General features: G+C 39.5%; 2 protein-coding genes across 6 annotated transcripts in view; both read right to left on the reverse strand.

Moving 5' to 3' along the window:
- The window catches only part of kidins220a (kinase D-interacting substrate 220a), a 55,396-nt gene extending 34,213 nt beyond the window's left edge, over positions 1–21,183 (reverse strand). For 3 of the 5 annotated variants that reach the window (XM_049596557.1, XM_049596556.1, XM_049596554.1), the window contains exons 1-20: positions 21,026–21,177; positions 14,716–14,874; positions 12,860–12,958; positions 12,014–12,112; positions 10,372–10,470; positions 9,823–9,921; positions 9,474–9,572; positions 6,519–6,716; positions 6,278–6,376; positions 5,853–5,951; positions 4,843–4,941; positions 4,481–4,658; positions 4,173–4,337; positions 3,811–3,990; positions 3,209–3,374; positions 2,839–2,990; positions 2,152–2,252; positions 1,856–2,041; positions 1,529–1,669; positions 301–538 (exon numbers count right to left, since the gene is read on the reverse strand). In XM_049596557.1, coding sequence (XP_049452514.1) covers positions 301–538; positions 1,529–1,669; positions 1,856–2,041; positions 2,152–2,252; positions 2,839–2,990; positions 3,209–3,374; positions 3,811–3,990; positions 4,173–4,337; positions 4,481–4,658; positions 4,843–4,941; positions 5,853–5,951; positions 6,278–6,376; positions 6,519–6,716; positions 9,474–9,572; positions 9,823–9,921; positions 10,372–10,470; positions 12,014–12,112; positions 12,860–12,958; positions 14,716–14,847 — 2,629 coding nt within the window. In that variant the 5' untranslated portion in view covers positions 14,848–14,874; positions 21,026–21,177. Of the gene's footprint in view, positions 1–300; positions 539–1,528; positions 1,670–1,855; positions 2,042–2,151; positions 2,253–2,838; positions 2,991–3,208; positions 3,375–3,810; positions 3,991–4,172; positions 4,338–4,480; positions 4,659–4,842; positions 4,942–5,852; positions 5,952–6,277; positions 6,377–6,518; positions 6,717–9,473; positions 9,573–9,822; positions 9,922–10,371; positions 10,471–12,013; positions 12,113–12,859; positions 12,959–14,715; positions 14,875–21,025 lie in introns of all 5 variants that reach the window. The other 2 variants (XM_049596555.1, XM_049596558.1) reach the window with 1 other exon arrangement.
- Positions 21,184–23,718: 2,535 nt separating this feature from the next.
- The window catches only part of mboat2a (membrane bound O-acyltransferase domain containing 2a), a 69,928-nt gene continuing 66,491 nt past the window's right edge, over positions 23,719–27,155 (reverse strand). Inside the window, exon 13 of the mRNA XM_049596559.1 lies at positions 23,719–26,457. Coding sequence (XP_049452516.1) covers positions 26,277–26,457 — 181 coding nt within the window. The 3' untranslated portion in view covers positions 23,719–26,276. The remainder of the gene's footprint in view (positions 26,458–27,155) is intronic.

The following is a 27,155-nucleotide window of genomic DNA, read 5'->3' on the forward strand; positions in this document are numbered from 1 at the left end:
CATTTTACCTTGCAGCACATGGAAGTTGCTGGTGTATCACCGCTTCAATAGTTTCGTTTGTTTGTGTTATTGTGTGACTTTCGGTTCCAAACTAACGTGGTATCCGAATTTTCTGATTTGAATACATAGGGAATGTTATAATAACCTTAAATAGTACATTTAAATAAAATAAGAGACGTATCCTTTAAAATAGCACTGTATCTACAGAACCTGTCAATTCATGCCCCAAATGGCCCCAAACTGTGTGCAGTCCACCATATATGTGTGCACTATACAATATATTGTATATCAGCCCTTTACCCTCAGCAGACGATGGTTCTCCATTGACAGGGGTCGCCATGCAGAGCTTCTTGGCTGTACTGAGGCCTCTGCTGTTGAGGAATACTGGCAGGTGGACGATGTTCCTCATGTAGTCATGTCCGTTGATGTTGGAGTCTCTTAGCACGCTGTTGAGGTTTTGGTTGACGGCTTTGATGATAATATGGGGGTCACTTGCAAAGATGGAGATAAAAGGGCCTTTGGAGAAGAGTACCCTCACCTGAAACGAGAAAGGAAGCGTAAGTTGGTGTGCAAAGGATATCTCGCACCACCCTTTTTTATTTTTTCATAAAATGTGTTCACCAAACAAGAACTTTTCGTGATGCTTTCAGACAAAGGCTTGTGAACTTTGAGTGTCTACTACTTTAGTGTCAAAATGTGAAGTTTACAATCTAATCAACAACATGTCAGCTAGTGGCACCAGTCAGTTGTAGTACTTAAAGTTAATGACACCCGTGAGAACTGACTGTCTGCAGCACATGGTGTCGGGGATTTCCACTCTGCTAACTAAGGGACATTGTCCAAGTGTCACAGGACATCGATTTGTGCTACATGCATACATGGTTTGTTAACCCCTGGCCAGCACCATCAGCCTCGCCCCCACAAGATGATGAACCTCTGTCCCTACAGCAGCTGTCAGCACCATCAGCTCAGGGCGCCATCACATGATCTGCATCTTTGATGCAAATTATCTGGTCGGAAAAGTACACAGACTCGAGGAAAAAAAAAAGATTAAATTTGTGTAACCTATGAAAAAAGGATTTCAGAGTGCTGTGTTTGAATCTCTCTGAAAACAAGATGGTTTCAGAGTGACTGGGAGGTGCTTGCAGAGATGAGAAGATTACATTAGCACACAGGAGGTTGCCATCTTCTCTGGGATTACTTCATCAAATAATAACATTTGGCTAAAGGAAATTTTATTACAGCAGCTGGGAGGAAGAATCTAAACTTGGAGGAGAGCTGAGGCAGCTGGGAACACCAGGGTGGCTGCACAGTACTGGAGATGTGTGGGCTCTGTGTGCACAGGTGGGAGACCCACTAAAGTTAAAGCCAAATGGCAGCAGCTCTACGACAGTCTGTCTCATGGTAAGAAATTTGCTTGAGTGACAGATGTTGAAAATATAATTGCTTTATAGTATCTCATGTTATCAGTCAAAAGGAAGCTCCACTCATCATTTTTGTTCCCACACACACATGTGCAAACACACACCGTGTCCAGCATCTGCAGAACTCTGTCCTGCTCACAGGCATCCAGTCCGTCTATGATGACAGCCATGCGTGTCTGGTTCTGGGTAAAGCCATCAATGGTTTTGGCCATTTTTGACATTAGCTCTACTTCATGCTTCAGAACCTGGTGTGAGACAGGGAAAGAAAATCAATTGCTAAAAACAAGGACAAAGGAAATTGATTGGTTTTAGGAACTACAGCGTCATAACTTCATAAGCAAATGGAATGCCCCTTTAGCCACGACAACAGGACGTCGAAGGATTTGCATTCATCCTTCACTGAGTACAATGAATAAATTGTTTTAGTCTACCTTCATAAAGCCTTCACTCTTGAGTCTATGCATGTTGTTGGCAGCACTGTGCAGCCGTTTCCTCTGGGAGTTAAGGACAGAGTCGGCCACATGCCACCAGGTCCTACAGTTGAGGAGTAAGGCCAAGCCCACCACACTGGCCATGGCTATCAGCACTGCATTCACTGTCAAGTTCTCAGAGTCCACCTGGAGAAATGAAAGTATTGGAACTGATGAGTGGGGCATCCTGTCACCTAGTGGTTAGAAGGCGTACTGTTTAAACACAGTGTATCCAGCTCATTACTCTATTAACCCACCTTAAAGATGGCCAACAGAGCCATACCAGTGATCAGGCATCCCAGTGTCAATGCAAACAGCACGAAGGAGGGAACACAACATGTTTTCTTCCACTTCTTACCTGCAGTATGAGATGAAGGTAGAAGATAATGTGAGAGAGACAGAACACTAACAAAAACTATGTTTCCTATGCACACTGAATTACCGCAGCCTTCACATATTAAGACTGTTTAAGGAAGGATGAAAGAAAACCATCCATTTTGAGCAGCAGTTATACTTACCTGAGCTCCCCTGTGCTTTCAAGAGTGTCATTCTTTCAACAGCATTCTCAATCTAATTTTGCAGTGATGCAAAATTAGATAAAATACCAATAATTCAGGGGACCTTGTTTATTATGCTATTAAACAGGACAGCACACATTCATATTTTAATTTGCCTGCCACTAATGGACATTAATGCTACAGCCAAGGGACATTACTAACTAAACATAGACTAGCTGACTTGTCTAAAATTAAAAAACAGCCTTAAGCAACGTTTAATTGACTAGTTGACTGATGTGACACATCCTATCCCTATTTAATGCAAGCTTGTAGTTGCAAATATGCTGTATGATTGTTAATACAAACTGCAGGTTTGATTGTGACGTTGTGTGCTGCCATAAGAGTCATCACGTGACTGACATCTAAAGCCAAAGATGGCAACATCACCTTGGACCTCATCGTTCTTGAAAACCCTGAAGAGCCTGGTGGCCATGAAGCCAAACTCCCTCTCGCAGGCATCTGAGAGCGTGGCAATCATCTCAGCCATAGAGGTCTCCCCTCCAACGCTGGAGAGACGGTTGTAGTCTGTGAACAGGAACCTGTGTGACATGTAAGAGACAGAAATGATGCTTTGATTTGTTAGGTTACACAGGAAGCTGCACATTGGACTGGGACTGTTCATTTTAATAATGTTGTGAACACTGAAGTAGTGATGTAACACTCATAGTCTTTAAAACTCACAATAAATGCAGAGGTGAAGTGTTTAAATTCTTCCTTAGACCTGTGTGTCGTGTGTGTGTTTGTGTGTCACTATCACCTGACAGGCAGTGCACGGGTGGTCTGCTCAGGAAGTTCAGGGGGGTTGACAAACATCAGTTTGAGCAGCAGCTCCAGGTAACCGACCTGGCGAGCCAGACGGGTGCTGATGACCCACGCCCAGTTCCAGCTCTCCCTCTCACGCCGACTTCCAAAGTACACCAACACTGGAGACAGTGGGGGAGACAGAATTGTTTCAGCTTTGTAGTCAGGTAACAATATGGTTAAGTCCTATTCATAAACAAAGGTAAGTTTTCTTAAAAATCAATAACAATGTAGGCTAAAAAGCTGAAGTCATCATTATGCTTGGTATTAGCTGTATAATGGCACACTCTCGTGATCAAAGGAGCTTCAAAAGTTCAACACAGAAAACCTTGTATAAATATCAATATTACCAACGTTATTTTATTTTATATCTATCTTTACTTTTATTGGTATTCTCATTTTTTTATGAAAGCAGAACACAAGTACATGGCCTTATGTGATACAACCACTTCCCAGGAGGCTGCTCTCCTTGAGGAGCAGGTCAAATGAAAACTACATTTCTCCACACTCATCACTTATTGCATCAGTGTTGCATTTCGAGCTCATCTGTCTCCTCACCAAAGAAGATGTAGAGCAGAGCGAGGAGGCTGAGGGAGACGGCGATTGCCAGCCTGGGATCAACAGTGAAGCCCAGAACCACGGCCACTGAGCCGCAGAGAAGCAGGGTGAGGAAGACAACCAGCCAAGAGAACTGGAACAATGGCTCTATCTGCTGGCCTGCGAAGGTCTTCATCTCATCTGATGGACAAGAGGAAGGAAAAAATGATCAAATACAGGACAGTATGTGGATATAAAGCAATATTAAAACAGACCCACTGAACATCATTTGTTAAGTGTTACAGAAGGCACTGTCTAATTTTTCCCAATGCAGCTATTTTCATCTTTGTATGAGACCATTTTCATGCTGTGAGCTTACTTACCCTCCAGTTTCTTAAGAAGGAAAGACTTGCCGCTGCCCCACTGAGCGTACAGTCCAACACAGATAGGTGGCTGCATGGTGGGCTCGCTGAGGATGTCTGCTAGAGCACTGCTATACAGGTCATAACCCAACATGTCTCCATCTGACTCAGAGGGGGACAGGTGCTCTGACAGAGAAAAAAATATAAGGAAGTGCAGAAGAAGAGGACAAAGTAAAACAGTTCAATCTTTTCTGATTTCTGAACAACAACGCTGTGAGCGTGTTTTGTCACACAATTCTTTCTGAATGAAATAGAAACACGGGTCATACTGGCTCCAAATATCTGTGTGAGGATGCTTTTCTGGTGGGTACAGTCGATGTTGTAAGGTGTCTCTCCAGCTTTGTTGGGGCGATAAAGCAGGCGGCCATCTTTAGGATTCCTCAGTAAAAGCTCAGCCAACTTTCGGCTTCGTCCTCGGATGGCAATATGGAGGGGCGTGTCTCCTTTCTGAAGGAAGAAAAACACTGAGTTGACTGCTTTTTGTTACTATCAAACTAAAAAGTAACTATCAAGAAATCACTCCAAAGACAAAGCATACCCCAAATTACTAAACTAAATAAATATTAAAATCCTGTTATGAGAGGATTTTCTGTACAGGTGTGTGTAATGTGTGTGTATTTTTACAAAGTACCTTTTCCACAGCAGACACTTTGGCTCCTTTATCCAGCAGAAGTTCCACTATCTCTATGTTCCTCATTTTTGTGGCTTTAATAAGTGGGGTCTCTCCCTCCTAAAATGCAAGGACACACACAAACACTGGGCTTTAAAATCATTGGTTCCAAACCGAAGGGTCTCGACCTCCACTAGGGGTCGCCAAAGCTTTACAACTGTCACAAGGCCTTCTTGATTTTAAGGAGTGTAAGTAGATGTTTTGGAAATATATACATTGGCCTATATCTCAGCATTTCATTTATTTATGTGAAGAAATCAAAATAAAATTGTTATTTTTGAAGTTGTGATTATTATTCAAAATATAAACTTAAAAAATCTCACATGATAAGGGCACAGTGAAGACCTGAACACAAGCTACATTCACACAGCCTTCACTCTGTTAAACAGCCTCATCCTGTATTTTAAAAATGCACAGTTTAAACAAAGAGCTAACTGAACAATGGCCAAGCAGCAGGGTGAAGAAAACACTAAATTTGTCAAAATAAAAAAATAAAATAAATAAAATAAAATTAAAAAAAGCCTATTAAGTATGTATGGTTGTTAAAGTAAAAATAAAAAAAAATACACAACACAGACAAAAAAAATAAAAAAATAAAAAAAATTCCTAAAAACATCAGAAAAACTCATCTCTGATGCAATACTGTCAGAAAATAATCTGCTTGAAATTCATTCATATTGCCTTTTTTTTTTTTTTTTACAGACTTCCTGTAGTAACTACGATTAGCTTATCAGATGTTGCGTAATGTTTTTGTTATGCATTAAATATAATATGAAAACCCCATAAAATATGTTTTAGTGGTCTTTTCTATCACTGACTTTACTTTTATATTATAAACTTGGTATATGAGATACACGCATGTGTATCAGGAGAAATGAAGAGAGAAACATGACACTTTAGAGGTAACAGTCGTGAAATTCAAAGGATAAGAGAGAGTGTATTTTACATCTTGACTACTGAGTGTGTTGTACCTTAGTGCAGCTCTCAGTGTCTGGGTTACACTGCAGGATGTCTCTCACCATGGTAGCGTTGCCTTTCTCCACTGCCCAGTAGAGGGCAGTCTTTCCATCCTGATGTAGAAAGGACATGACAAATATTAGTTTACCTAGTAAGTAAGTAATAAACCATGTCAAAAAAATCATATGGATTAACAGAGAATGTAGTGTGTTATTTTGTATTGTGCGTTGTTTATGTATAATGTGTAGCATTATATAGGGCATCAATCACAGGGCATTATATACCATTAATCACTGTGTATGTTTGTGTAATCCCATGGATTAAAATTCACTTTACCCAGAAACAACAGAGGGACATATCACATAGAGAAAACAAACAGCCTCATGCCTGTATTTAAACATCAATATGGTAGTGAAGATAGTGGGAGAGGAGACCCTACCTGACCCCTGACGTCAATATCAGCATATTTGTTCAGCAGAGCTCGGACTATTTCCACATGACCTCCTCTCACTGCTCCAATCAGCATGGTCTCCCCACTCTGACAGAGATAGTGAAAGAGACAGAAAGCAAAAACAGAAGGAGAGGCACAAATTGTGTTTAAATTATGTTTCGTTTCATATCAACTGCTTTTCCACGTCTTCAAACAGCAAGTGCGCGATGCTGCTGTAGGGTGGCCTCACCCTGTCTAGGATATTGACATAGGTGCCTGCATCCAGCAGGTCCTGCACGATCTCAGTGTGACCCTCCTTGGCAGCGATGGCCAGGGCCGTGTTGCCATCCTTGTCTGTCATGTTGACATTTGGGTTCCTCTTCAGCAGCTCCTTTACAACCTTTGTGTAGCCGCCTTTCACCGCCACAATCAGAGCTGTCATTGAGTTCTGAAAAGACACAGGGAGGAGAGATTTAAATTTAAGGTTCTTTATTTCTAACCCTAACATTTCAAAATTACAGATGTTTCTCTCTACTTGAATGGGGGTTAGGATTTTGGTTGGTGTTCAGTATGTTTTAAATATTTTTACTGAGCCAAAGAAGATTATACATACAGCATTGTTGTGTCAATGCATGAAAGAGTTATAAAATCATATCTATGTACAGTCACAGATATAAAACAGATGATACAGAAGATATGGGATTGTATTTTAAGATTGGAAAAGTGTCAAAAAATATGAAGCTCAAAAAGAGAAAGGAAAATTTTGCAAAATAAAGGAAATAATAATTTAAATGAAAACACAGAGACAAAGACAAAGATAAATAGATGTGATTATGCTAAAAATGACAAACAGTAAATCTAAGAATTGGTACATAAAGACAGGGCACTGTAGAAACAATGATTTATCTTTCGTTGGTGTGCATTCAATACGGCAAATGTTCAATAATTTATGGCTGAAGATTAACAAATTGTTTTCCCCAAATGTTATCAGTTTATCTCAGCAGCTCTGGGAAACACTACAGGCTAAATAGCAATTTATTATTGATATATCTTCGAGCAAGCCCAATAACTCATATATTTTTCCAGGCTATAGAGTCTCTAAATCACACGTAAATTAATTGCCGTGCAACATTAGCTACTATAGTTCCATCTGATTATTGATGCTACGTATCAAACCATCACATCGTTCAGTCTGTGACAGCACAGATGCAACATGACTCGAAGGAGCACAGATGCGCTGCGTCACTGATGCAATCAATTATTTAATATTGCGGTTTACTAATGAGTTTGTGGCGCTTGGGAGCATTAAATCTTGATTGTGTGAAAGCAACACAGGCCGCTTTGTGTGTCATGGCACCCATGATGAACCCAAAACAAAATTAGACTTGCTCAGCTGTTAAGCTACCTGTTCAGACTACCAAATCAAATATTAACACTGTTTAGGAAACACTGCCTAACATTATTATGGCAAATAATTGTGGGTGCAAAGCCAAATAGGAGGTGTTGTGACGTAAGCATCAGCACCATTAAAAAATAAAATAACAGTTTTCTACATTTTTTTTAGACTTCAAACTTTCAAAGGCTAAAAACTGCAATTATAATCAATATTATTGCGTAGATGTTGTGTTCAAATGTAATAAATTAACATCATTCTATAAATTTATTGATAAAAATTCTAATATTGCTCTTTAATTAAGTATCGAGTACTAGAGCCATTGTCAGTGGAAAAAAAATAAATAAACAACAGAAATAAAATGGAGCTGAGGAAGGGGGGTAATATTCAGAATATCCAAGATTAAAGCCATAACATAAAAGAAAAAATATGTGGATATTATCTGACATTAAAGTGGTGAATTTATGGGGGAAAAAACTAATTTAGGCTAACATCAGAAAAATTCTCTGAGGTTAAGGTAAAAAAAATTACAAGAGAAAAGCCTTTAGAGCTTTCTCCCAGAAAGTCAGGTGACGTAGCGTTAAGAGCAACAATGTCAACATAGAGAAGAAGTTGTGGTCAATGACTGGGTCAAGCACAGGACTTTTACCCAGGAGACTGGGGTTCGTGTCCAGTGTGAGTGAACGTTGATCTATTATTTTTAGGCTTAGATGATGTATAGTTCTCAGTTTTAATGACGTATGAAGCTGCTGAATGCACAGTGTTCATATACTTTAGCAGAATAGCTAGACAGTCCATATTAATCTCATATTTCGATGTTGCTAGGACAGCTAATTCTGAGGGTCAGGTAATGTCACAGAAGTCGGCACAACTTTCATTTTGGACCTATTTTTAAACTATGATGGGATGTCTTGATTAGATGTTTAAAAGGTCATTCATTGTCTCAGTGTGGGATTCTGGTGGTGTTTGTAGTTTATTGAGGTCTTTCCACTGTAATATCTTGACGGAAGAATCTACATCTAAAATGCTCAATCTGGTCTTATTCATAATTATGTAAACTACAATTGTAAATTGCAAGTCTACTTAATTCCAACTTGACTATCATTCAAAATATTTACTAGTCACATTAACAGCAACAGAAAACTTTTAGTGTACAAAAAAGCCAATAAGGCTTTGTAAAGTCAAACCATGTGAGGTCTTCCTAGATGAAAGCATTGTAGTGTTGGATCTCTACTGACTGTGACTGACAAATAGTAAACAACAGCCCCGTTTCCACCAAGTAGTCTGGTTCAGTTCAGTTTGTTACACATTAAAACAGTTATTTTTGAGTTTCCATTGTCAAAAGTTGTGGATGGCAACAGTAGAATGGTTCCATTTTTTCATACCTACAGTAGCACACTGATCCATTACTGAAAGGTGCAACTATTAACACTGCAGTCTGCTGATTTGTCAAGAGAGAGTCCTTACTCATACTCTACATGGACTCAGAGTACAAACCCACTGTTTTTCAACATCCCATCGATTGTGACAGAGACTGTAAACACTCAAGCCTGCTCTTTTTTGTTCTGAAAATGTCAGCATGCAACCCCATTCAGCTGACAATCAGCAGTGACATGGCCATTAATATCTGTCTTACTATCTGGTAACAACCCTGTCTATATTTTAGAGTACTGTCTGCAGTGGAAAGGCTAAACAGATTGTGGGATAATATACATGTATGTACGGGTTCAGTAACAGTTCTATGAATACTATAACATGAGTGTTTGGTGGAATCACAGCTAACCACTCACAGGAAATCTATAATCTACCTACCGCTCCTTCTTGGTCCACATCAGCTCCGTTAGCCAGAAGATGCATCACACATTCATAGTGGCCCTTCCTGGATGCCCAAATCAAAGGAGTGGTACCATACTGCAGAGACAAGTGCATGACAAAGTGCATGAGACATAAGTGGCAAGATACTATTTAGTCAAAACTCCAGGGACTTGTGAATAATCATGAAAGAAGGATGATAAATCAAGGAAGAAGGCAGAGGGACTTATGGGAACAGGAAGCTGGACGTGGACCAAAGCACTTGAATGTCTTTAGCTCGTACCACTAACTGCATCATCTGTGTGATTAAAAACAAGTAAATGATGAACATCTGTCAGTATGTAGTTACCTTGTCGGAGCAGTTGACCTTGGCTCCGTGCTGCAGCAGGAGATGGACAATCTCTGCGTGGCCTCGACCTGCCGCCCAGATAATGGGGTAGACGCTGTACTGTTGGGCCAGAGGAGAGGGGTGAAGTCATGCTGACAGTAACTAATGATCAGTGTCAGGCCTGCGGTCGAACTAACGCTTTAAGCCACCTTACATGACTGAAACAGCAGATGATGGGGGAGGCGTCGCGCTGTGCAGGTGATGAGCAGGATTGTGGTTGTGTTCAAATTTTTGTTACTCTGAAGTTATGTATGTGTACAGACATTTACAACAAAGGTATGTCAGTTAAACAGTGATCTGAAACATTGGATTACATTTACATGGAGTAGAACACATCATGTGAACACTTTCTTCAAAATAAACTGCTCTGTTCAGAGACTATTTTCATGTCATGTACTAAAAGCATTCCTATTACCTTTGTAATTTTCAATACTAATATAAATGCCAGTGATGTCATTGATATTATCAGAGGGGAACTAAGATGAAATGCAGCGTGTCCAGTCTCAGTACCTGACCAGTGATGTTGGAGTTGGCTCCTTTTTCCAAGAGCAGCTGGACCACATCTGTACGACCTTTATAGGCTCCCCACATGAGGGCAGTCCAGCCTCCCTAAGTAGGATACACACACACCGAGCAATGTTTAGTTGAACAGAGAAATTGTGAGGGCAAGAAAGGAGAGCAGAGACAAAACACCTCTTCATATAGAATATATACAGTTTATTATATTCTGAACATAAATAGAGGTGTTTTCATCATAATAAGGTGTAAGGGTAGTAACAGTATTAAATTCAAGCAGCAGAGGTTAAATCTAAGCAGCTTTTGCGGTAGGAAAATGTGCTATTTACAGCTGGTGTGACACACTTTCCAGTGAGTGAACTGTATCACGCAGTGTGGTTTATTATAATCCCACTGTGATGACTGGCTGTGATCTGTCCTGTACAGCTTAGACACGCGACGCACGGCAATGAGTCAGTCGATGTCCTGAGTCCATAAAGTCACAGAAGCCAAGGATGTAAAATCAGCTCTGAATGTCTCATCGCGTGTGATAAAATAGTGAAGGGAATGTGCCAATACAGTATCCTTCTGGCTGATAGAAATGCACACTGCCTCATGTGCTGGGACATCTACATTGATACCAAACCTGCCCAGCCCCAGGTAATAAATATGTGTATCTCATCTGCATGTTGTCAATAGTCTGCTCATGAATACAGAAAAGCAGCTACAGCCAGCCTGCAGACTGCTGTGTGCATCTGAAAGGTCTCGATCCCAAGGCTAAATCATATCACTGCCCCATGCAGAGACAAGCAGAGCTCAGGAAATGGGATTACTACCAGAGAGGCGCCATCACACGTAATGTAATTTTATTTTATGTCCATTTCAAGGCTAATGGTTCATCCTGTCCAACCAACACTGGGGTCATTCCATTTTACAGAAATCATTAATGTAAATACAATCAAGACTTTATTATATTTTCAACTGTATAAATGCTACATATTACTGTACTGTAAGAGTCAGCTTACAGTAAAGGTAAGAGCAGCTTGTTAATCAAACTTTGGAGTTTAATGGTTCAAGTAGAGTTAGATGTTTGACAAAGTGTGTTAGTGTTTCATGTTGTTTAGCTATGACATCTCTATCATGCTTTAAGCTCTTCAATGGCACCAAAAGATACTGGAATTACTGTTTTTTGCAGAGTCCCCTGTACAATTGGCTGCTGAGTAGTCTGGGTGTTGTAGGGCATGATATTCACCATTATCCCAGATGTGGAAATACGCCACAATCAATTTATTGTGAGTGTTTTTTTTTTTTTATCACAATCCATGATAGAATCCCTTTTGTCAAGTCATTTTGGCACAGAGGATACATTACTTTACCTTAGTCCTGTGGCACTCTACACCCTTGTTTTATTTTATCTTTTCAACCAAATTTTTTGGGCATTTCCACCATTTTTTGATAGCAGATAAAGAAGAAATCAGGAAGGTAATGATACCTAATATTGACAAAACTTTTTGGCCTTTCCAGAGGACATGATATCATTACTATTGTACAGTATACAGTTTTGGATAATGACATGTTTGTCATATATAAAACAAAAAAATAGGTCTGTTAACGGCAGATTTTAAATAAAGAAAAACGCTCCCCTCTACGCTCTCACCATGTCTCGATGTTCCAGGTTGGCATTGTTCTCCAGCAGCTCCCTCACCACCTCGATGTGGCCCTCCTTAGCTGCAGAGATCAACGCCGTCCAGCAGTCCTGCACACACAGACAACCTGTTACTGCGGGAACTCCCATCAGACTCCAAATCCAGTTGGACAAACGTCTGTCCGAGCCCTACGCAGGACAGCTTGGGACCCTTCCAACCACTGTACCTACCAGCTGGTCATACCAGGTGCTCATGGGAACACGGTGTCGCATGGACAGACAGGAGCGTCAGAGAGTTAAGCGTGAAAGACAAGTGCAATATAGTATGTGACGCTTTGCCTCTATTCTTCCGTGTTAGTACAAGACTGAGCACAAGTTTGTGTGTGCTATGTGTAATAGCAGGTTACATGTACGTGAGATGTTAATGAGAGGTGTAGTGTGTGAGCATGCATGCGTGTGCCACAGTGGGAGGGTAAAATGCATGCGTGAGTGTGTGCGTCTGTAAGGGGCTGGCTTCTGGAGGCACAGGGTGTTGGCCAGCAAGTGGATCCTGTCATTTAGTCAAAAGAGCGAAGGTAAAAGTGTGTAATAAGTTGTCATTATGGCTCATGATGGCTCATAATAGCTGTGGACTAAAGCCCAAGTGTGGTGAGTTCAGCAAGATGGAACATCAAGACCACTGGTTCAGCTACGTCTTCTCTGTCAAGTGGGTAACGTGGTAAAAATGACCGCATTGTTTTTCACCTGTGCCTGAATTCCTGTATGCTCTCAATGTTTAATATAACGCCACATGTGCTTGTGTGTGAGGGTGTGTTCATTTTAGGCATTTTGGGATGTTGTGTGTCTGTGTCTGCTTACAACATCATCCAAGTTAACGTTGGCTCCTCTCCTAATGAGCTCTTGTACTATCTCCAGATTGCCCTGCTCTGCCGCCACCATCAGGGGAGTCTGTCCAATCTGAAAAAAAAGGAGGAGAGTGAAGGAACTGAAATAGCGATAAAGATTTCAACACACCATCGAGCTAATTACTTACACTGTTTTCTATGTAACCCTCTGAGAACTGAGAAAAGAAATGGCAGGCAGTAATACTATTTGATGATTTCACTCAGATCCTCAAAGATAACCTGATAATTGATGCCTTAATGCAACATGGCCTACACATAACAAGCGTTTCTATTAGTCAGGTTTAAAATGGTGTTATTCTACATTTTTCTTATTGTAATCAAACCCATTTATTCTTACTGAAGACAAAATAAGACTAAGTACTTCCCTAAAACAACTTTAAATGTGGGTTTGTTCACTAGTAATTTTCCAGCAGCAGGATGGTTGAAGTGGGACTGACATTAAAATAAACTGTGTATGCCCATAGGCATGAAAATGAAGGAACTGGTTCTTAATTTTTTAAGTTTTTTGGACAATAATGGGGGTCTGTGGCACAGAGAAAATAGCTATATGAGGGTTTGGCTTTCTCGTCTAAACTCAATACATCAATGCTAATATTTTTATATCAGTGCCTATAAAAAGTATTGACCCCACTTAGATTTCTTTCTTGCTTATAGGCCTTGTGTGTAAGATTTAGGGTGATTTAGTGGCATCTAGTGGTGAGGACTGCACATTGCAACCAGCTGAAACTTCTCCTGGTTGGAATTCCTTCACTGTTCATTATCCACAGAGGTCTCTTTCTCTCCAAAACAAACGGACCAGGTGATTAAATCCAGTAAAAACACTGAAAAAAGCAGTTTCATATTACAAATCAGTGTTTCTCTGATGCTGTTTGGCATGTTGGAGCCCAGCATCTGCTTATCTTTGCTCACCTTTGTTCTCTGATAACTTAAGAAACAGACGTTCAGGAGGTTTTTAACCGAAGCCAAATTATCCACAAGGCACTCTTCCTCTCCAAAACAAACAGACCAGGTGATTTTTACAAGTAAAAACATGGTGACCTCCGTAAAAGAGGGCTCACTCCCTATCTAGATATAAATGGCTCATTCTAAAGTGACAAAGACACAAATTTCATTTTCAGGTGATTATATAGTCAAGAAAACATAGTTATTTTACTGTATCCATCTCTACAAATATATCATCCTAAATCCTGCACACTGGACCTTTCAGTTTTTGTTGTGTTTTCAGAGAGATATAACAGAGCAGCACAACAACATTAGCACAAAAAAAATAAAGTAAGACAAAGCAAATAAAAATATAAGGTAACAATGATTGGTTGTCTCTGTTTTTTTCAGGTTTTTTTTCTTCTCAAAAGGTATGTCAACTTTTCCATGACAAAAATGTCTTTGCCCTTTTAAGTTTTCATGTTTATCCCAATACAAGTTTAAATCAAAGCAGGTTTTATGTCATTTTGTTTTACATTGATCAATAGATAAAGATGCTTAAATGTCAAAGTGAAATCGGATCTACACAAAGTGACAATGACACATGAAAACTTCCTAGGAGAGTAGATACTTTTTATAGGCACTGCATCTCATACATGGCCAATTTAAAGAAAAAAGATTAACCATTCATAAAGCACAATACCATGTCTTGTCTTCTCTCTGCAGGCAGCTTTACAAGTTTCAGTAGTATTGTTTCACTACAGCAGAGTGAAAAAGTGATTCTAGTATGTCTTTTCCCACATAATCTCATAGAGCCTATCTTCACACTGCTCTCCAAAATAAACAACTTGAGCCAACGGGAGAGTTGCTGTGATAAGGCTGACTTACATCACTCCTGCTGTCCAGATCTCTGAACTTATCCAAATGTGCTTTGATGGCAGCCAGGTTCTCCTCCTCCACGTAGCCGAACAGACTCTGGACGGCCAGAGAGGTCATCTTCAGGGAGGTGGTGGTATCCATGGCTGATCGCTAACCACCTGTACACCGCTGTGGAGCGAGAGCAAAGCAGGTAAGCATTCACAAACGGCTAAAGGTACTTACAGTTTCTATGTGGCCAGCGTAGCTAAATGTACAGCACTGCTAAGAGAGAAGCAGAGAGGTTAAAGCCAGGAAGAGGGTGTGGTGAATCTTTGAAGCAATGCTGGGCAATAAACAAGCACTGTCCAAACCCAGCTCACACGAACATACTCACCCATAAACAAAAAACAGAGGCTGCATCTTTAAGCTATGAATGACATATAATCAAAGAAGAGGGTCATATTCCAAAAACATCTTTTAAAGTCTCATTAGAAAAGAAAAAAACATGGAAAATATGCTGTCTAAATGTAGACTGATTTAAGAAATTATTACCAGTGTGGCTTGAATGTGTGTGGGCTTGCTTTTTTGCATGCATTTTTTGCACGCTGTATTATTTTAAAAATAGGGTATTACCTTTTATGTTCGTGACTGCCTTTTAACTAAAATTACACTTTTACTTCGGCTTCTAATTTGCCATTTTTACAATAAAAATTTAATCATTTTACTTTAATCTCTTTATTTTATACTTTTTTATTCTTCCTACCTGTGTCTTTTTAAACTTCTTTGTATAAAATAAGTTTTATGCACTTTTATTTCCTTATACCTGTGTCTTTTTAAAAATAAAAAACTTTATATGCAAAGCACCTGGAGCTGCCTATGTTATGAAATGTGATCCATTATTAAACTTTCCTTGCTTTGCATTAATTTTTAACTTTTTAAAGTTAAAGCAGATAGTCAGAACGTGTCACTGTGTTATATAAACATCTATATCTTACCAGGCACATGCACACAACTCCACAAATTTTTTAGCACACTTTAGGACACAGTTATTTGTCCCTTTCAACCAGAATGTGAAAGTGTGGTTACAATTTGGACCATGCACTCAACATGCTCATTACACAAGAGCGAACAGGGGCACTTGTTTCACTTCAATTTAGTTCAGTCTGGCTGCTCATGCTGAAAACATGAGCTCTCTGCTCAGAAACATGAAGGCAGAGCAGTCACAATGCCCCACTTAAGAAAGTCTACTTAGTCATCAAATGCAACCGAAGACAGACAATAGTCTCTTAACTTTGATCTTTTGATGTTAATGACGCCGTGAATAATTGGTGCACTCGACTGTGTGCTCCAATTATATCGAGACCGACCTCAGCTCTACCCTCCTCCACCGCCTTAAACTGGACTTTGTGGAAGTTGTGTGCACTGAGGAAGAAAAGTACTGTTTTGTTAAGTGCCTGAAAGTAAAAAAGGTGCACAATTTCACTGAAACTGCTTTGCATTGATGGGAAAATAGCTTTAAGATGTAGTTAGGGTAGCACTTAGTTGGGGAGATTATCTATAATTAGGCTCCACCATTCTAAAAAATGAATTTAAACCCATGAAACACGTGCATGTTCCTCTATTTACTGTATGTTTTTAACCATTTTTACACTGGAGTTTAAGAGCAGTACTCACACATGATATTTCTATAACAACTGTCTACTGACAAGACAATAATAGTAAACATTAAGCTGCAGCTAATGATTATATTTCACTGCCGACTGGTCTGTATGTGTGCTGTGTGCAGTACTGATCATCAGCCAAGGCTTGTACGTCAACACACCAAGAAATCTATATAGAGAGCTGCTTAGTGTGAGCAAGAAAATAGGACCCAGGAGAATGAGACTGGCCGCTCACTGCCAGAGACACAGGAAGCTCCCAGCCATCAAACTGGTGCTCTTGGGATCCAAGGCATGGACATCATTTACAAGGGCGTCCCATGTCAACATACATGGATGTCCTGAAGAAAGATGCAGGAGTAGAAAGCACTGGCAAGCTCGCCAGACGCATGGAGGATCAAGATGACTGAAGATGCCAATGGAGGGCTCATCAGAGGACGAATGAATGAATTAGTCTGTCAGTTATTTTCTCAACCAATCCATCAGTTGATCTACAAAATGTAAGAAAGAAGTGTTTCCCAAACGCTGACTGACCACACCCAAGATGGTGTCTCCCACACCCAAGATGACATCCTCAGATGTTTTTTGTCCATAAGTCAAAGATATTCAGTTTCCTTTCAAAGAGGTGTAAAGAAACCAGAAAATATTCACATTTAAGAAGCTGAAATTGGAGAATTTTGACTTTTTTTTCCTTTTCTTTTAATTACTCAGACCGATTAATCGAATGTCAAATTAGCTGGCGACAATATAATAGTTAAAGATATACTTTTCAGGATTTTCCTTAAAACTAATGTGTAGACTCATACAGAAGTAATCCCTGTCAGTCGTCACTTTAAACCCACTTGAAGTGTGTATCAGTGTATTTTTCTCTCTTCTTATTTCCTTATATTTTCTACATTCTGGCTGTTTATGGGCATGTACCATCACAGAGGTCAGGTGAGGTCAGGGCTTAAATAAGAGGTGGTGCCAGACCATAATCAATAAGCATTCAAGAGACATGGTGCTGAAAAAACGCAAATGTGGTGAAGTGAAGCGTCAAACGAGTGAATCTGTGGTTGGCTTTTACTTTCACTTTGGACAATCGTGTATGGTGTACCTTTAACAACTAATCACTGCACCTCTAGTACACTCACCTTTTTTTTCTTAATCTCTTTGATGTAGTGTTGCACGGTATACCGGTACTAAAATAGTACCGCGGTACTAGAGTATTCCAAACGGTACTATACTGCATTTGGAAAATACTGGTACTTTGAAATTGATTCAATTCATTAATTTAGTTAATTTATTTTACTCAATTATGCACACAAATGCCTTTCTTGTTCCTATTGGAGCACAGATTGCACAAGTGGTGTGTATGACAACACCTGTATCAACATTCGCAGCTGGCACATGTGAAAAAAGACAAGAGAAAGTCTGCCTCGCAAAGGGAGACAACACGAGACAACACAAACTTGGTGGGATATTTGAGTTACCAAACCATGACGTCCGTGCCGAGGTACTTACCGAACCATGATTTTTTTTTGGTACCGTTACACCCCTACTATTTATTGTTCTAAAGGTTTGTATCCAAAAGGACTTTTCCTTAGGAAAAGTACCGAAGAGTATCGAAAAGTATCGAAATTCATATTGGTATTGGTACCGAAACAAAGATTTTGGTATTGTGACAACACTACTTTGATGTTGCTCTTTTTAAATCATATTGTTCTAACTTTGTACAGTGTTGTTCTAAGTTCTCGGTACAGCACCTTGAACCTACGTCTTACTATATAACGTGCTTTATAAATACAACTGCCTTGCCTACTGCAAAACATCAGCGCTTCCCAGATATTACATGTATAATTTCACCTGATAAAACATACCCCCCTCAAATGTGGTTGTTTTAGCTCTAGCAGGGATTCAGCCAGTCGATAAAAAACTCATTAATGATTCATCAAGTTGGGCTCTTCCATCATGGTCAGACTCACTTCCTGCCACAGCAACACAGAATTAATCAGCTGCATTCATTGCCTGCAAGTTGCCTTGGCAATGGGTTTCACATAAAGACTAGCAAACACGCTGCTCAATATTTCAACATAATCTGTGAGACAAGCAGCTCAGGCTCAGGTCAGTGAACGCTTAAATGTCACATGCCTGTCGGGCTGTCGGTACAAAGGCCCCAAAACAGTCAATTCAGTCAAACTCAAAGCAGACAATCAATAAATAAGTACATATTCTTTCTTTTTTCTTCAGTCTGACATTGTTTGTTCAGTCAGGGATCACCTGGCAACTCTTCTCCCATATCAGGCAGTGCCAGGCATACGTAAAGAAAATCCTTTGTGTACAGTGAAGCCTGTTGACACACCCTCCTCAGCTCCTTGTCTCTCAGCACAATGGGTGGATGATAACACCACACAAGAGCCAATCAGTAAACATTAGCTCGCTCTCTCCTGAGCAGTGATCAGATGGGAGTCTACATACATTTTTTCTAACAAAACAGATACCCTGTAAAAACCAGCAGAGACAAAACACCAATAAAAACAGTTAAAGCTATAAAACAAATGATAAAAGCTGAGCAAAGAGACACACAATCTCTAGAAAACACTAAAAAGGTAAACAGAAGAACCCCTTACCTTGGTGTAGGGTGAAGATTATGTTTATTTAGCTGTTCAACACCAATCTTTATCCCTTGTTCTCTCACACACACTATCAACAAACACTGCCAGGCTCAGGCTGAGCATCCCCCCTTCACTCAAGGCTGAATATTAGATGAGGGGGTTGGCCTACGCCCATCTCTTCCCGACACAATAGACACACGGGACCAGATTTCCATTCATTGCATGCACTGGCTCAGCACCAAATTAGGCAGATAAAAGGGCAGAGACAATTAAGATGTTGGCTTAATTTGAGCGATTACAATCGAAGAGTGATGCAGTAAAGTAACATTTGGTTGATATCAATGAGTCTTGTCACTGAGTGTGTTCAAATGACTCAATTACTAATAAAAGCCAAATATGTCAAACTAATCGTGAAACGCTGCTGATTTATTAAAATATCCACAACTACAAGCCCTAGAAAATCCCCTTACTTTTACGTTGAGCTGGGAAATATTGACAAAAATAAAACTAAATATCACAACATTTTAAAGTCAAAGCCTAAATATTTATATGTATCAATAAATGGAGTATATGATAGAGCAGAGCTTTAAAACATCCTGATAATATATAAAGGTTTCTGCACTGAAATGCATTTTTCCAATAAATTTCTGATTATTGCAAGTGTAAGGGGCAGTGTGCGATTTATTATATTCAGCCCATGGTCTTCTCCAACGCACCTGTTGACCTATAGATAAGCAAAGGGTTTTGCATTTTGGCCATTTGGTCTATAAACTGTCACAAAATAGTGACATTGTGTTAAAAAAAATGTCCCCAAACCAGTTGACATTTGTTTTCATCCATTACAAAACAATGCATTCAAAATGATCACATTAAAGTAAGCTGCAACCACAGATTTTTTTTTTGGCATTTTTGCTTTTTAGTCAATCATCTTAAGTGTTTCCAATTAATTTTCTGCCAATCTACTTGTGTATTAGGCTAATTGACAAGTGATTTACACTCTGTAGAGAAATGTTTTAGTGTTTGCTTTTAGTATAAATTTACAAGCAAGAACAGGAAGACACAAGAAGAGATTTCGAGTAAGGAAATTTGTTGTAAAGTGGATACGATGAACAAACAGGTACAGGAAAGCACTGTTTGTCCCAGGCTTGCTAACATTAAATAAGGGCAGAAATATTCATCACATAAGTGTAAAGCAAGAAAATACACATTCAAAGAGATCAAAACCCCTGGATGATATCCTGTCTGGTTTTACTACACCTCAATATTATTTATATCAATATTTTATAACACCTAGACCAGTATTTATGTGAAAACACAGGCTACCTGATGTTATCATGCTGCTATCTGAAGACACACAAACATGAACTTGGGAGGCACACTGGATAGGATCTCTAAATTTAACAGTCAGCTCCTAGTGGCTGGTCATGTGGGTATGAAACAGCTGAGGATTCAGTTCCCTAAGGCATGCCAGGTCTGCTCCAAGAAACAGGTTTGCTGAGGTGTATGGAAAACTTTAAAAGCAAAATTGGGAACTGGTCTTTTTGCATCAGTTTATAGCCAAGAGTCCTGAGTTTGACTGTGTTTATCCATTTAAATGAATGAACCTTGTGCTTGGCACTAATACCTGGTCACAGGAGCTGCTGGAGAGAAACCAGAGATGTGACTGACAGCCAACTAGGACATGATCTCAGCGTAAAACACACTGTGGGTCTGTGCTGCATGTTTCCTGCCTGTACGTTTATCTAACAACAGGTATGGCGCATCAGCCGCTCTGACTGCCTGTCAAAAACATTAACATCTGGATGACACAGATAAAGACATCACGTGTAGCCTCAATGAGACAAGATAAAATAAGTAAAGTAATACTACACTTTGTTTTTGTCTGCTCTGTAATGGACAGCTTTTGTCGAAGATGTCAAAGCAGACTGACTTCCCGTGTTTACTACTATTACTAGGAAGCAGCTCAAAACACTGGCGAGCCCAACTCCCAACGGCTAAGAAGCTAACGTTAGCTCAGAGTGGCTAGCTCTCCAACAGGTCCCCACACTTTAATCACCTATAATAAAGATAAAAAGTACAGTGAACCACCTGAAGTAGTAGTTACCTGGGCTGGGCTGTTCTGTGACCGTCTGTATTTTCATTCCACTCCGGAGAATAAAGTAAAAAAAGCCGTTTTTTTATGTCATACTTTGCTTCTGTTTAAAAGGGCGACGTTAACCTCGTACAGTAAAGTCAGTAGCTCCGCCCACCATCACCCCTGGTTACAGTGGCGTCACGTGTGGAGGAGCAGATTGGGGCACGAGGAACCCCCATTCACAGTTTGTCTACAACAAGGACCCCATCTGTCTAGATTATTACTGTTGGCAGATGGTATATCATGAAATGTTTTAACTTACCAACTGTAGTATTATACTTAAAACCTGTAATGAGAACATAAAATATTGTGAATTATTTTCCAGTACATTCAACTGCCCAACAGTAGGGGAGACCGGGGTTGGTTGTCACACTTTCAGCAGTCATTCCTATAACCCAAATCTACTCAGTTCAGAATTGTACAAAGCACATATATAACACCTACTCTCAAAAATAAAATGGATGCTAATATTTCTTTTGCTGCCTATATGGTTGTAGGAGGTGATGAAGGTTGGGGATGGATGAAATGCCCACTATTTTTTATTTTTATTTTTTTCTATTGATTCTTTTTTCATTAGTGTCTTGTTTCCTTATTTTCAACTGCTCCTTCTACTCGCAATGTCATGTCCGAGCTGTTCTGTGTTTTAGGTAAAAAAAAAATTGCAATAAATATATTCTTTAAAAAAAATAATTCCTACATTAAATAAAAACATACAGCTCACTGTAACAAGAAGTAATTGACTATCAAAGACACTCCAACACAGTGTGACAACCAACCCCATCACAGGGTTGGTAGTTCCTATGGTTATCAGTGGGGTTTCAGGAAAAAGAACATTTAAAAAATGTGTACATTTTTTTTTTTTTTTTAAGATAGAAACACCGAACAAGTTTTGAAATAAATACCACCTCTATAGTAGTAGGCTACTCATCAATGCCTCTTGTCTTTAAATCACTAATTTGAACCAGGTGATTGTTTGTTTGAACAGCCTAAAAACACCTGAGAACATATGGACTACAACATGTTTGCCATGCTGACTGTCTGTCTGAACTGTCACACATGTGACAACCAACCCCCAGAGCAGTGAGACAGACAGACTGTCCCCACCTGACCTCTTGTCAAACATTTTAAGCTAGCTACCACATGGCTCTAGCTTGCTAGCTAAACATTGACCAAACCTTCAACTTTTTAATATGTGTTTGATTGTTTAATGACTAATATCCTATATGCTTTTAATACAAAACAACACCAACATGAAAATTTACAAATTATCTTCTCACCTCAATGTCTTGTGTTTATGTGATCCACAAAATGACCAGTGCAAAATGAGCAGGATGTCACGCCAACTGTTTGATATCAACATAGCATCACAGAGACCTCTAGTGAGGCTACCAGCAACCAGCTACATTAGTGACAATAGTCTAATACTATGATTTACAAGTAATGTAACACTGACAGGGGTAACTTTTCTGCACTATCAATACTTTTAAAACTTTAAGTACATTTTGCTTATTAAAACTCTGTACTTTTAGATAAGTCATATTCTAAATGCAGAACATTTACTCACTATGGAGAGCTACTTTAACTTGAGTGAAGGATCTGAATACTTTTTCCACCTCTGATTCTGACACAGAGGCCTCTACTGTATTTCCATTATGTTTATGTAAAGGAGTGGATGAGGAACCGAAAGATGACGGTGAACTTACTCCAATATAAGGTGCTAACCAAGAGAGGGCATATCCAAAAAAAGTTTGATATGTTATGTGGTTAATATGTTTGATAGGTTGATAAAAGTCTTTAAATATATATTGTATTTAAAATAGTTGATTTGCGAATGTGAAGAAATGCAAACTAACTGTACTGGAATATTGTGCGGTAGTAGTATGTCATAGTATAGTTGAAATAATGTTGAATAACCTTAAATACTTTCATCATGACATTTTATCAACATAGGCCTTTGATGTAGGCCTTTTAAGCACAGGTGTTACTGACAACATTAATCAAGTCTCCACTGTAGTGCTCACTGTGCAGCTGAACCAGTCTAAGAAATATAGCCATTGATTATTTGATAATTTACACCTGTGCTTTTCCTGCTGTGACATGTCAAAATGCCTACTGCACCACTTTCCAATGAAGAGGTACTAGACAATGTATTGTGATATAACCCCTTAAATACTCATTGAACATTTCAGCATCATATAAAAACAGCACAGCAGGGACTTTGTCGAACATCTTTAAAATCTATATTACATTGTAACATTTCAGCAACGTGCAGCAATATAATCATTGCAGTATAACCAAAGGTGTAATTGACAAAGACATAACATGTGCATGTCTTTTAGGCGAGCTAGTTCCAGGGCTTTGGTATTGTACATGTTGGCTCACTGTCATGACTCACTGGGACACTTAATCAAGCGGCGCCATTGTTAATTAGAATGGTTTCACCTGTACTTTTCCTGCTGAGACAAGTCAATATACCTGCTGTGAAAAAGTCTGCCGTAATATTGCAATAACACTGCACAAAAATGCAGGGAGCATTTTGGGGATTTTCCCTTTGCTGCATGAGCTTGCCCCATATAAACGCTATATTTTAACATCAAATATTAGACAGTCCAATACTGGACAAAAAAGACATACTTTCAAGCATCAGTTTTAGTGTTTAAAAATAATTTCTCTTTATTTTGCCACATAAATCAGAATTTTAATGTACTGTTATACAAATCTTTCAATAAAGTTCCTTCTGACACAAAAATAACCGTTATGTTACACAGGCGCGCACACACACGTACTACATGGACACATTTGCACGCAGACAAACACACGCAGGCACACATGCTCACATACACACTAAACAAAACAAAAAATGCGCCATTCATGATTTGGCACTTTGGACATATGGAGCCATTTGCATTGATCTGCTGGTTTGGGTGGCCATGCAGTGCAATAATCGCTATGTTTGTAGAATGACATCCCTTTACCTTAGGTGGGCCACGCTCGCCTCCACAGGGCCCAGGCTACAAATATAGTTTACTAGAGACCACATCGACATGTACGGATCACATGAATACTGGTACACACACAGTTATGGCAGGAATATGCAAATGTTAGAAAAAAATCTTAAAAAGAAATGAGAAAGCTCACCTCTGCTGCTTTGTTATTACTTTACACAACACAAATGCTCCAAACCAACTCAAATTACTGACAATTAGAGGAAGAAAAAAAAAAGCACAACTTCAACGTGTTTATGATATTGTGGGCTTGACAACCCCCGGACTGTCTCCTGCTTTCACAGATACATAAAAATGTGTCTTCTGACTGTCTGAATAGTGAGGTGCCAAACAGGTTGCCTCCTCTGCACCACGTTTCCTTCACCTAATCTGTTTGAACGGCTGCGTGTTATAAAGAGTAAACTGGGTGATTTGAAAGGCTTAAGGTGAGCCGTGAATCAAAACAACGTGAGGAACCAGTGTCTCTTTCACCCTACAGTAAATGCACCCTGAAACATCACCTACTCTAACATAAGTGCACACAATATGAAATAAGACCATTCACCACAACAGCTGGTCTATGTCTTGGAATTTTGTACAGTATTATTATGTCACACACATAAATAACGGTGTCAGATATTCTCAGACAGATGCCAATTGCACACATACATGGTTTGCAGCGTGAACACAATGTGTGCTTTCCTGCACTGTGCATCAATTTGGAAACTGTTCTTTTTCATACATTCAATTGGCTTGTAATAATTATGGCTACAAAACCTTTTGACGGTTAAATAAGTTGTCAGTGAATGTTGTAATCTGAGTTTGTGTTGTGTTTGTAGGATTTAAAGGTCTAGTGTGTGGGATTTAGAGCCATCTAGTGGTGAGGATGCAGATTGCAACCAGTTGAAACTTCTCCTGTGTGCCAAGCATATAGAGGGAGGCCAACACAGAAACGTGAAAATGCAAATGACCCTATCTAGAGCCAGTGTTTGGTTTGTCCATTCTGGACTACTGCAGAAACAACATGGCCAACTCTGAGGAAAGAAGACCTGCTCCAAATCTAGATATGAATGGCTCATTCTAAGGTAACAAAAACATGATTCACATATGGTCATTGGTGCCAATATATCCTCCTAAATCCTACACACCAGACCTTTAAGACAATTAATTAAACTGTACGAGTGTTGAGCTGTGATGTTAACAATCCACTGTGCTTCCGCAATTATACAATTTTATTATTTAGGACTTGCATTAATTAAATAGTTTTGAACACATGAAAAGAAGAAAATCACACCCCTGAAATCAGGTCAGAAATCCTTTAAAAAAAAGACATGGAAATCACAACAGGGTAAAAGAACTCCCTTTGAAACACACACATTTATCTGATGAGTCATGTTTGTCAAAAAAAAAGAGCAGCAGATATGAAAAATATATAAAAAGAAACAGAAATCCATTTAGAAACTCTTGAGTGCCATTTTTAGACTTTCCACTGCTGGAGACGGACGAGATCTGAATTCCACTCTCTATACCGGTAAATTTATCCCAGGAAAAAAAAATAAAAAAATCATCGAGAATGGATCGAAATAGTGTTGTCACAAACATCTAAATACAAAACACATACAATGTGAATTCTTCTCCAATAAAGGTTTTAAAAAAGACATAGAAATCAAACAATGTTTTGAGGATCCTAAGGCCTGTTTGAAATTGGCAGCTGATGATAAAGGTTATGTTTCTTTTACATGAACACATTTTCTGTTTCCACCTGACAGAGGCTTGTATCCAGACAATGACAAAAACCCTCCACATACTGCACGTCTATTTGTTTGTACAACCTGCCGACACCACAAGGGTTGTAGGTTCTTGCAGCGTACCATCCAACTGTTACGTCATCAGCCGAGTACATAGAGGGTTTAAGGCAGCTTGGAAGTCTTCATTTCCGCTAATGTAATGTTAAGTAACCACTATTACTCATTAGTTTACACCGTGGCCATTGTTACATCCTGGTCTCTTATCCGTGTCAGAAACTGTGATTGCTGTCATCCTTGCTACTGGAAGTTTTGACAGAACTTTGACGTGTGTTTTCTGTCTGTTAGGATTCTCAGAGCGTCTGATATTTGGTTCGTTGTCAGGTAAACAGACTCGCCACACTCCAGCTCTCAGTGGTTTCTAGTTCGTCTCAGTGTTTCTGCTGCTGAAGGGAAGTGTGTTGCTGTCCTGAACCTCATGTGGTTTTGTCTTTCTGGTTGCAGTTGTTGTCTGTGCTGCTGTGGTCCATCTGGTTTTCCTGTAGGCTGTCCTTCTGTAGGCCGTCCTGCTGTTCTGCGGCCTGCCGGCGTCTCGATCTGATGGGGAGGGCCATTACCACCAGGAGGCAGAGGAGATGTAAGCAGAAGTACCAGGACCTGCAGAGACACCCCAGAGTTTTCATATAATTTTCTCAGCACACTTTATAATAAACAATAGTTTGAGAATAAAACCAAGAAATATGTGCAGGTCATAAAACTGTCAGTTTCTTAGCCATGCCACTAGTGTGGCTAAAAACCTAGGAATGGCAATGCTGCGAAGTTGGTCCACTGGTTTGGTCCAGACCATAGACTGTATATAAAGATGGATGACATGTCTCCATTTCTCCCCCCACCCAGAGCCTCATGTGGCGCAGATGTGATCGGCCGGTGAAGCCCAGGCCCCCAGGAAGTGCACCGAGTTTGAAGCTAATTTTTGTAGTGGCCAAATGGTGTTATTGCACCTTCTGAGCCTGTCACCTGATGCCATTTGGCCCAATAAGACTTTTCCCATAGACTTACATTAGCAAAGAGACAACCTTTAAATCACTGGATACATTTTTGTGAGCTTCACAACCTCTGCGAAATGACTCATTTCACAATTGAGATTTGATCCATTCAGTCTGGGAACATTTGGAAAGTCTACCATACATCCATGGTGAAGCCATAGTATCAAGATCCCACCCATACAACCGTCCAAGTCAAACATAGCTGTTAATCATGATGTCACATCTCCTTTTTATAGCACCAAATGACTAAAACCAAACTTAATAGAAAAATAAACACTTGAATATACATCACCATGATAAGAACTGAAA

Source organism: Epinephelus fuscoguttatus, linkage group LG14 (assembly GCF_011397635.1).
Source record: "Epinephelus fuscoguttatus linkage group LG14, E.fuscoguttatus.final_Chr_v1".
Classification (NCBI taxonomy): domain Eukaryota; kingdom Metazoa; phylum Chordata; class Actinopteri; order Perciformes; family Serranidae; genus Epinephelus; species Epinephelus fuscoguttatus.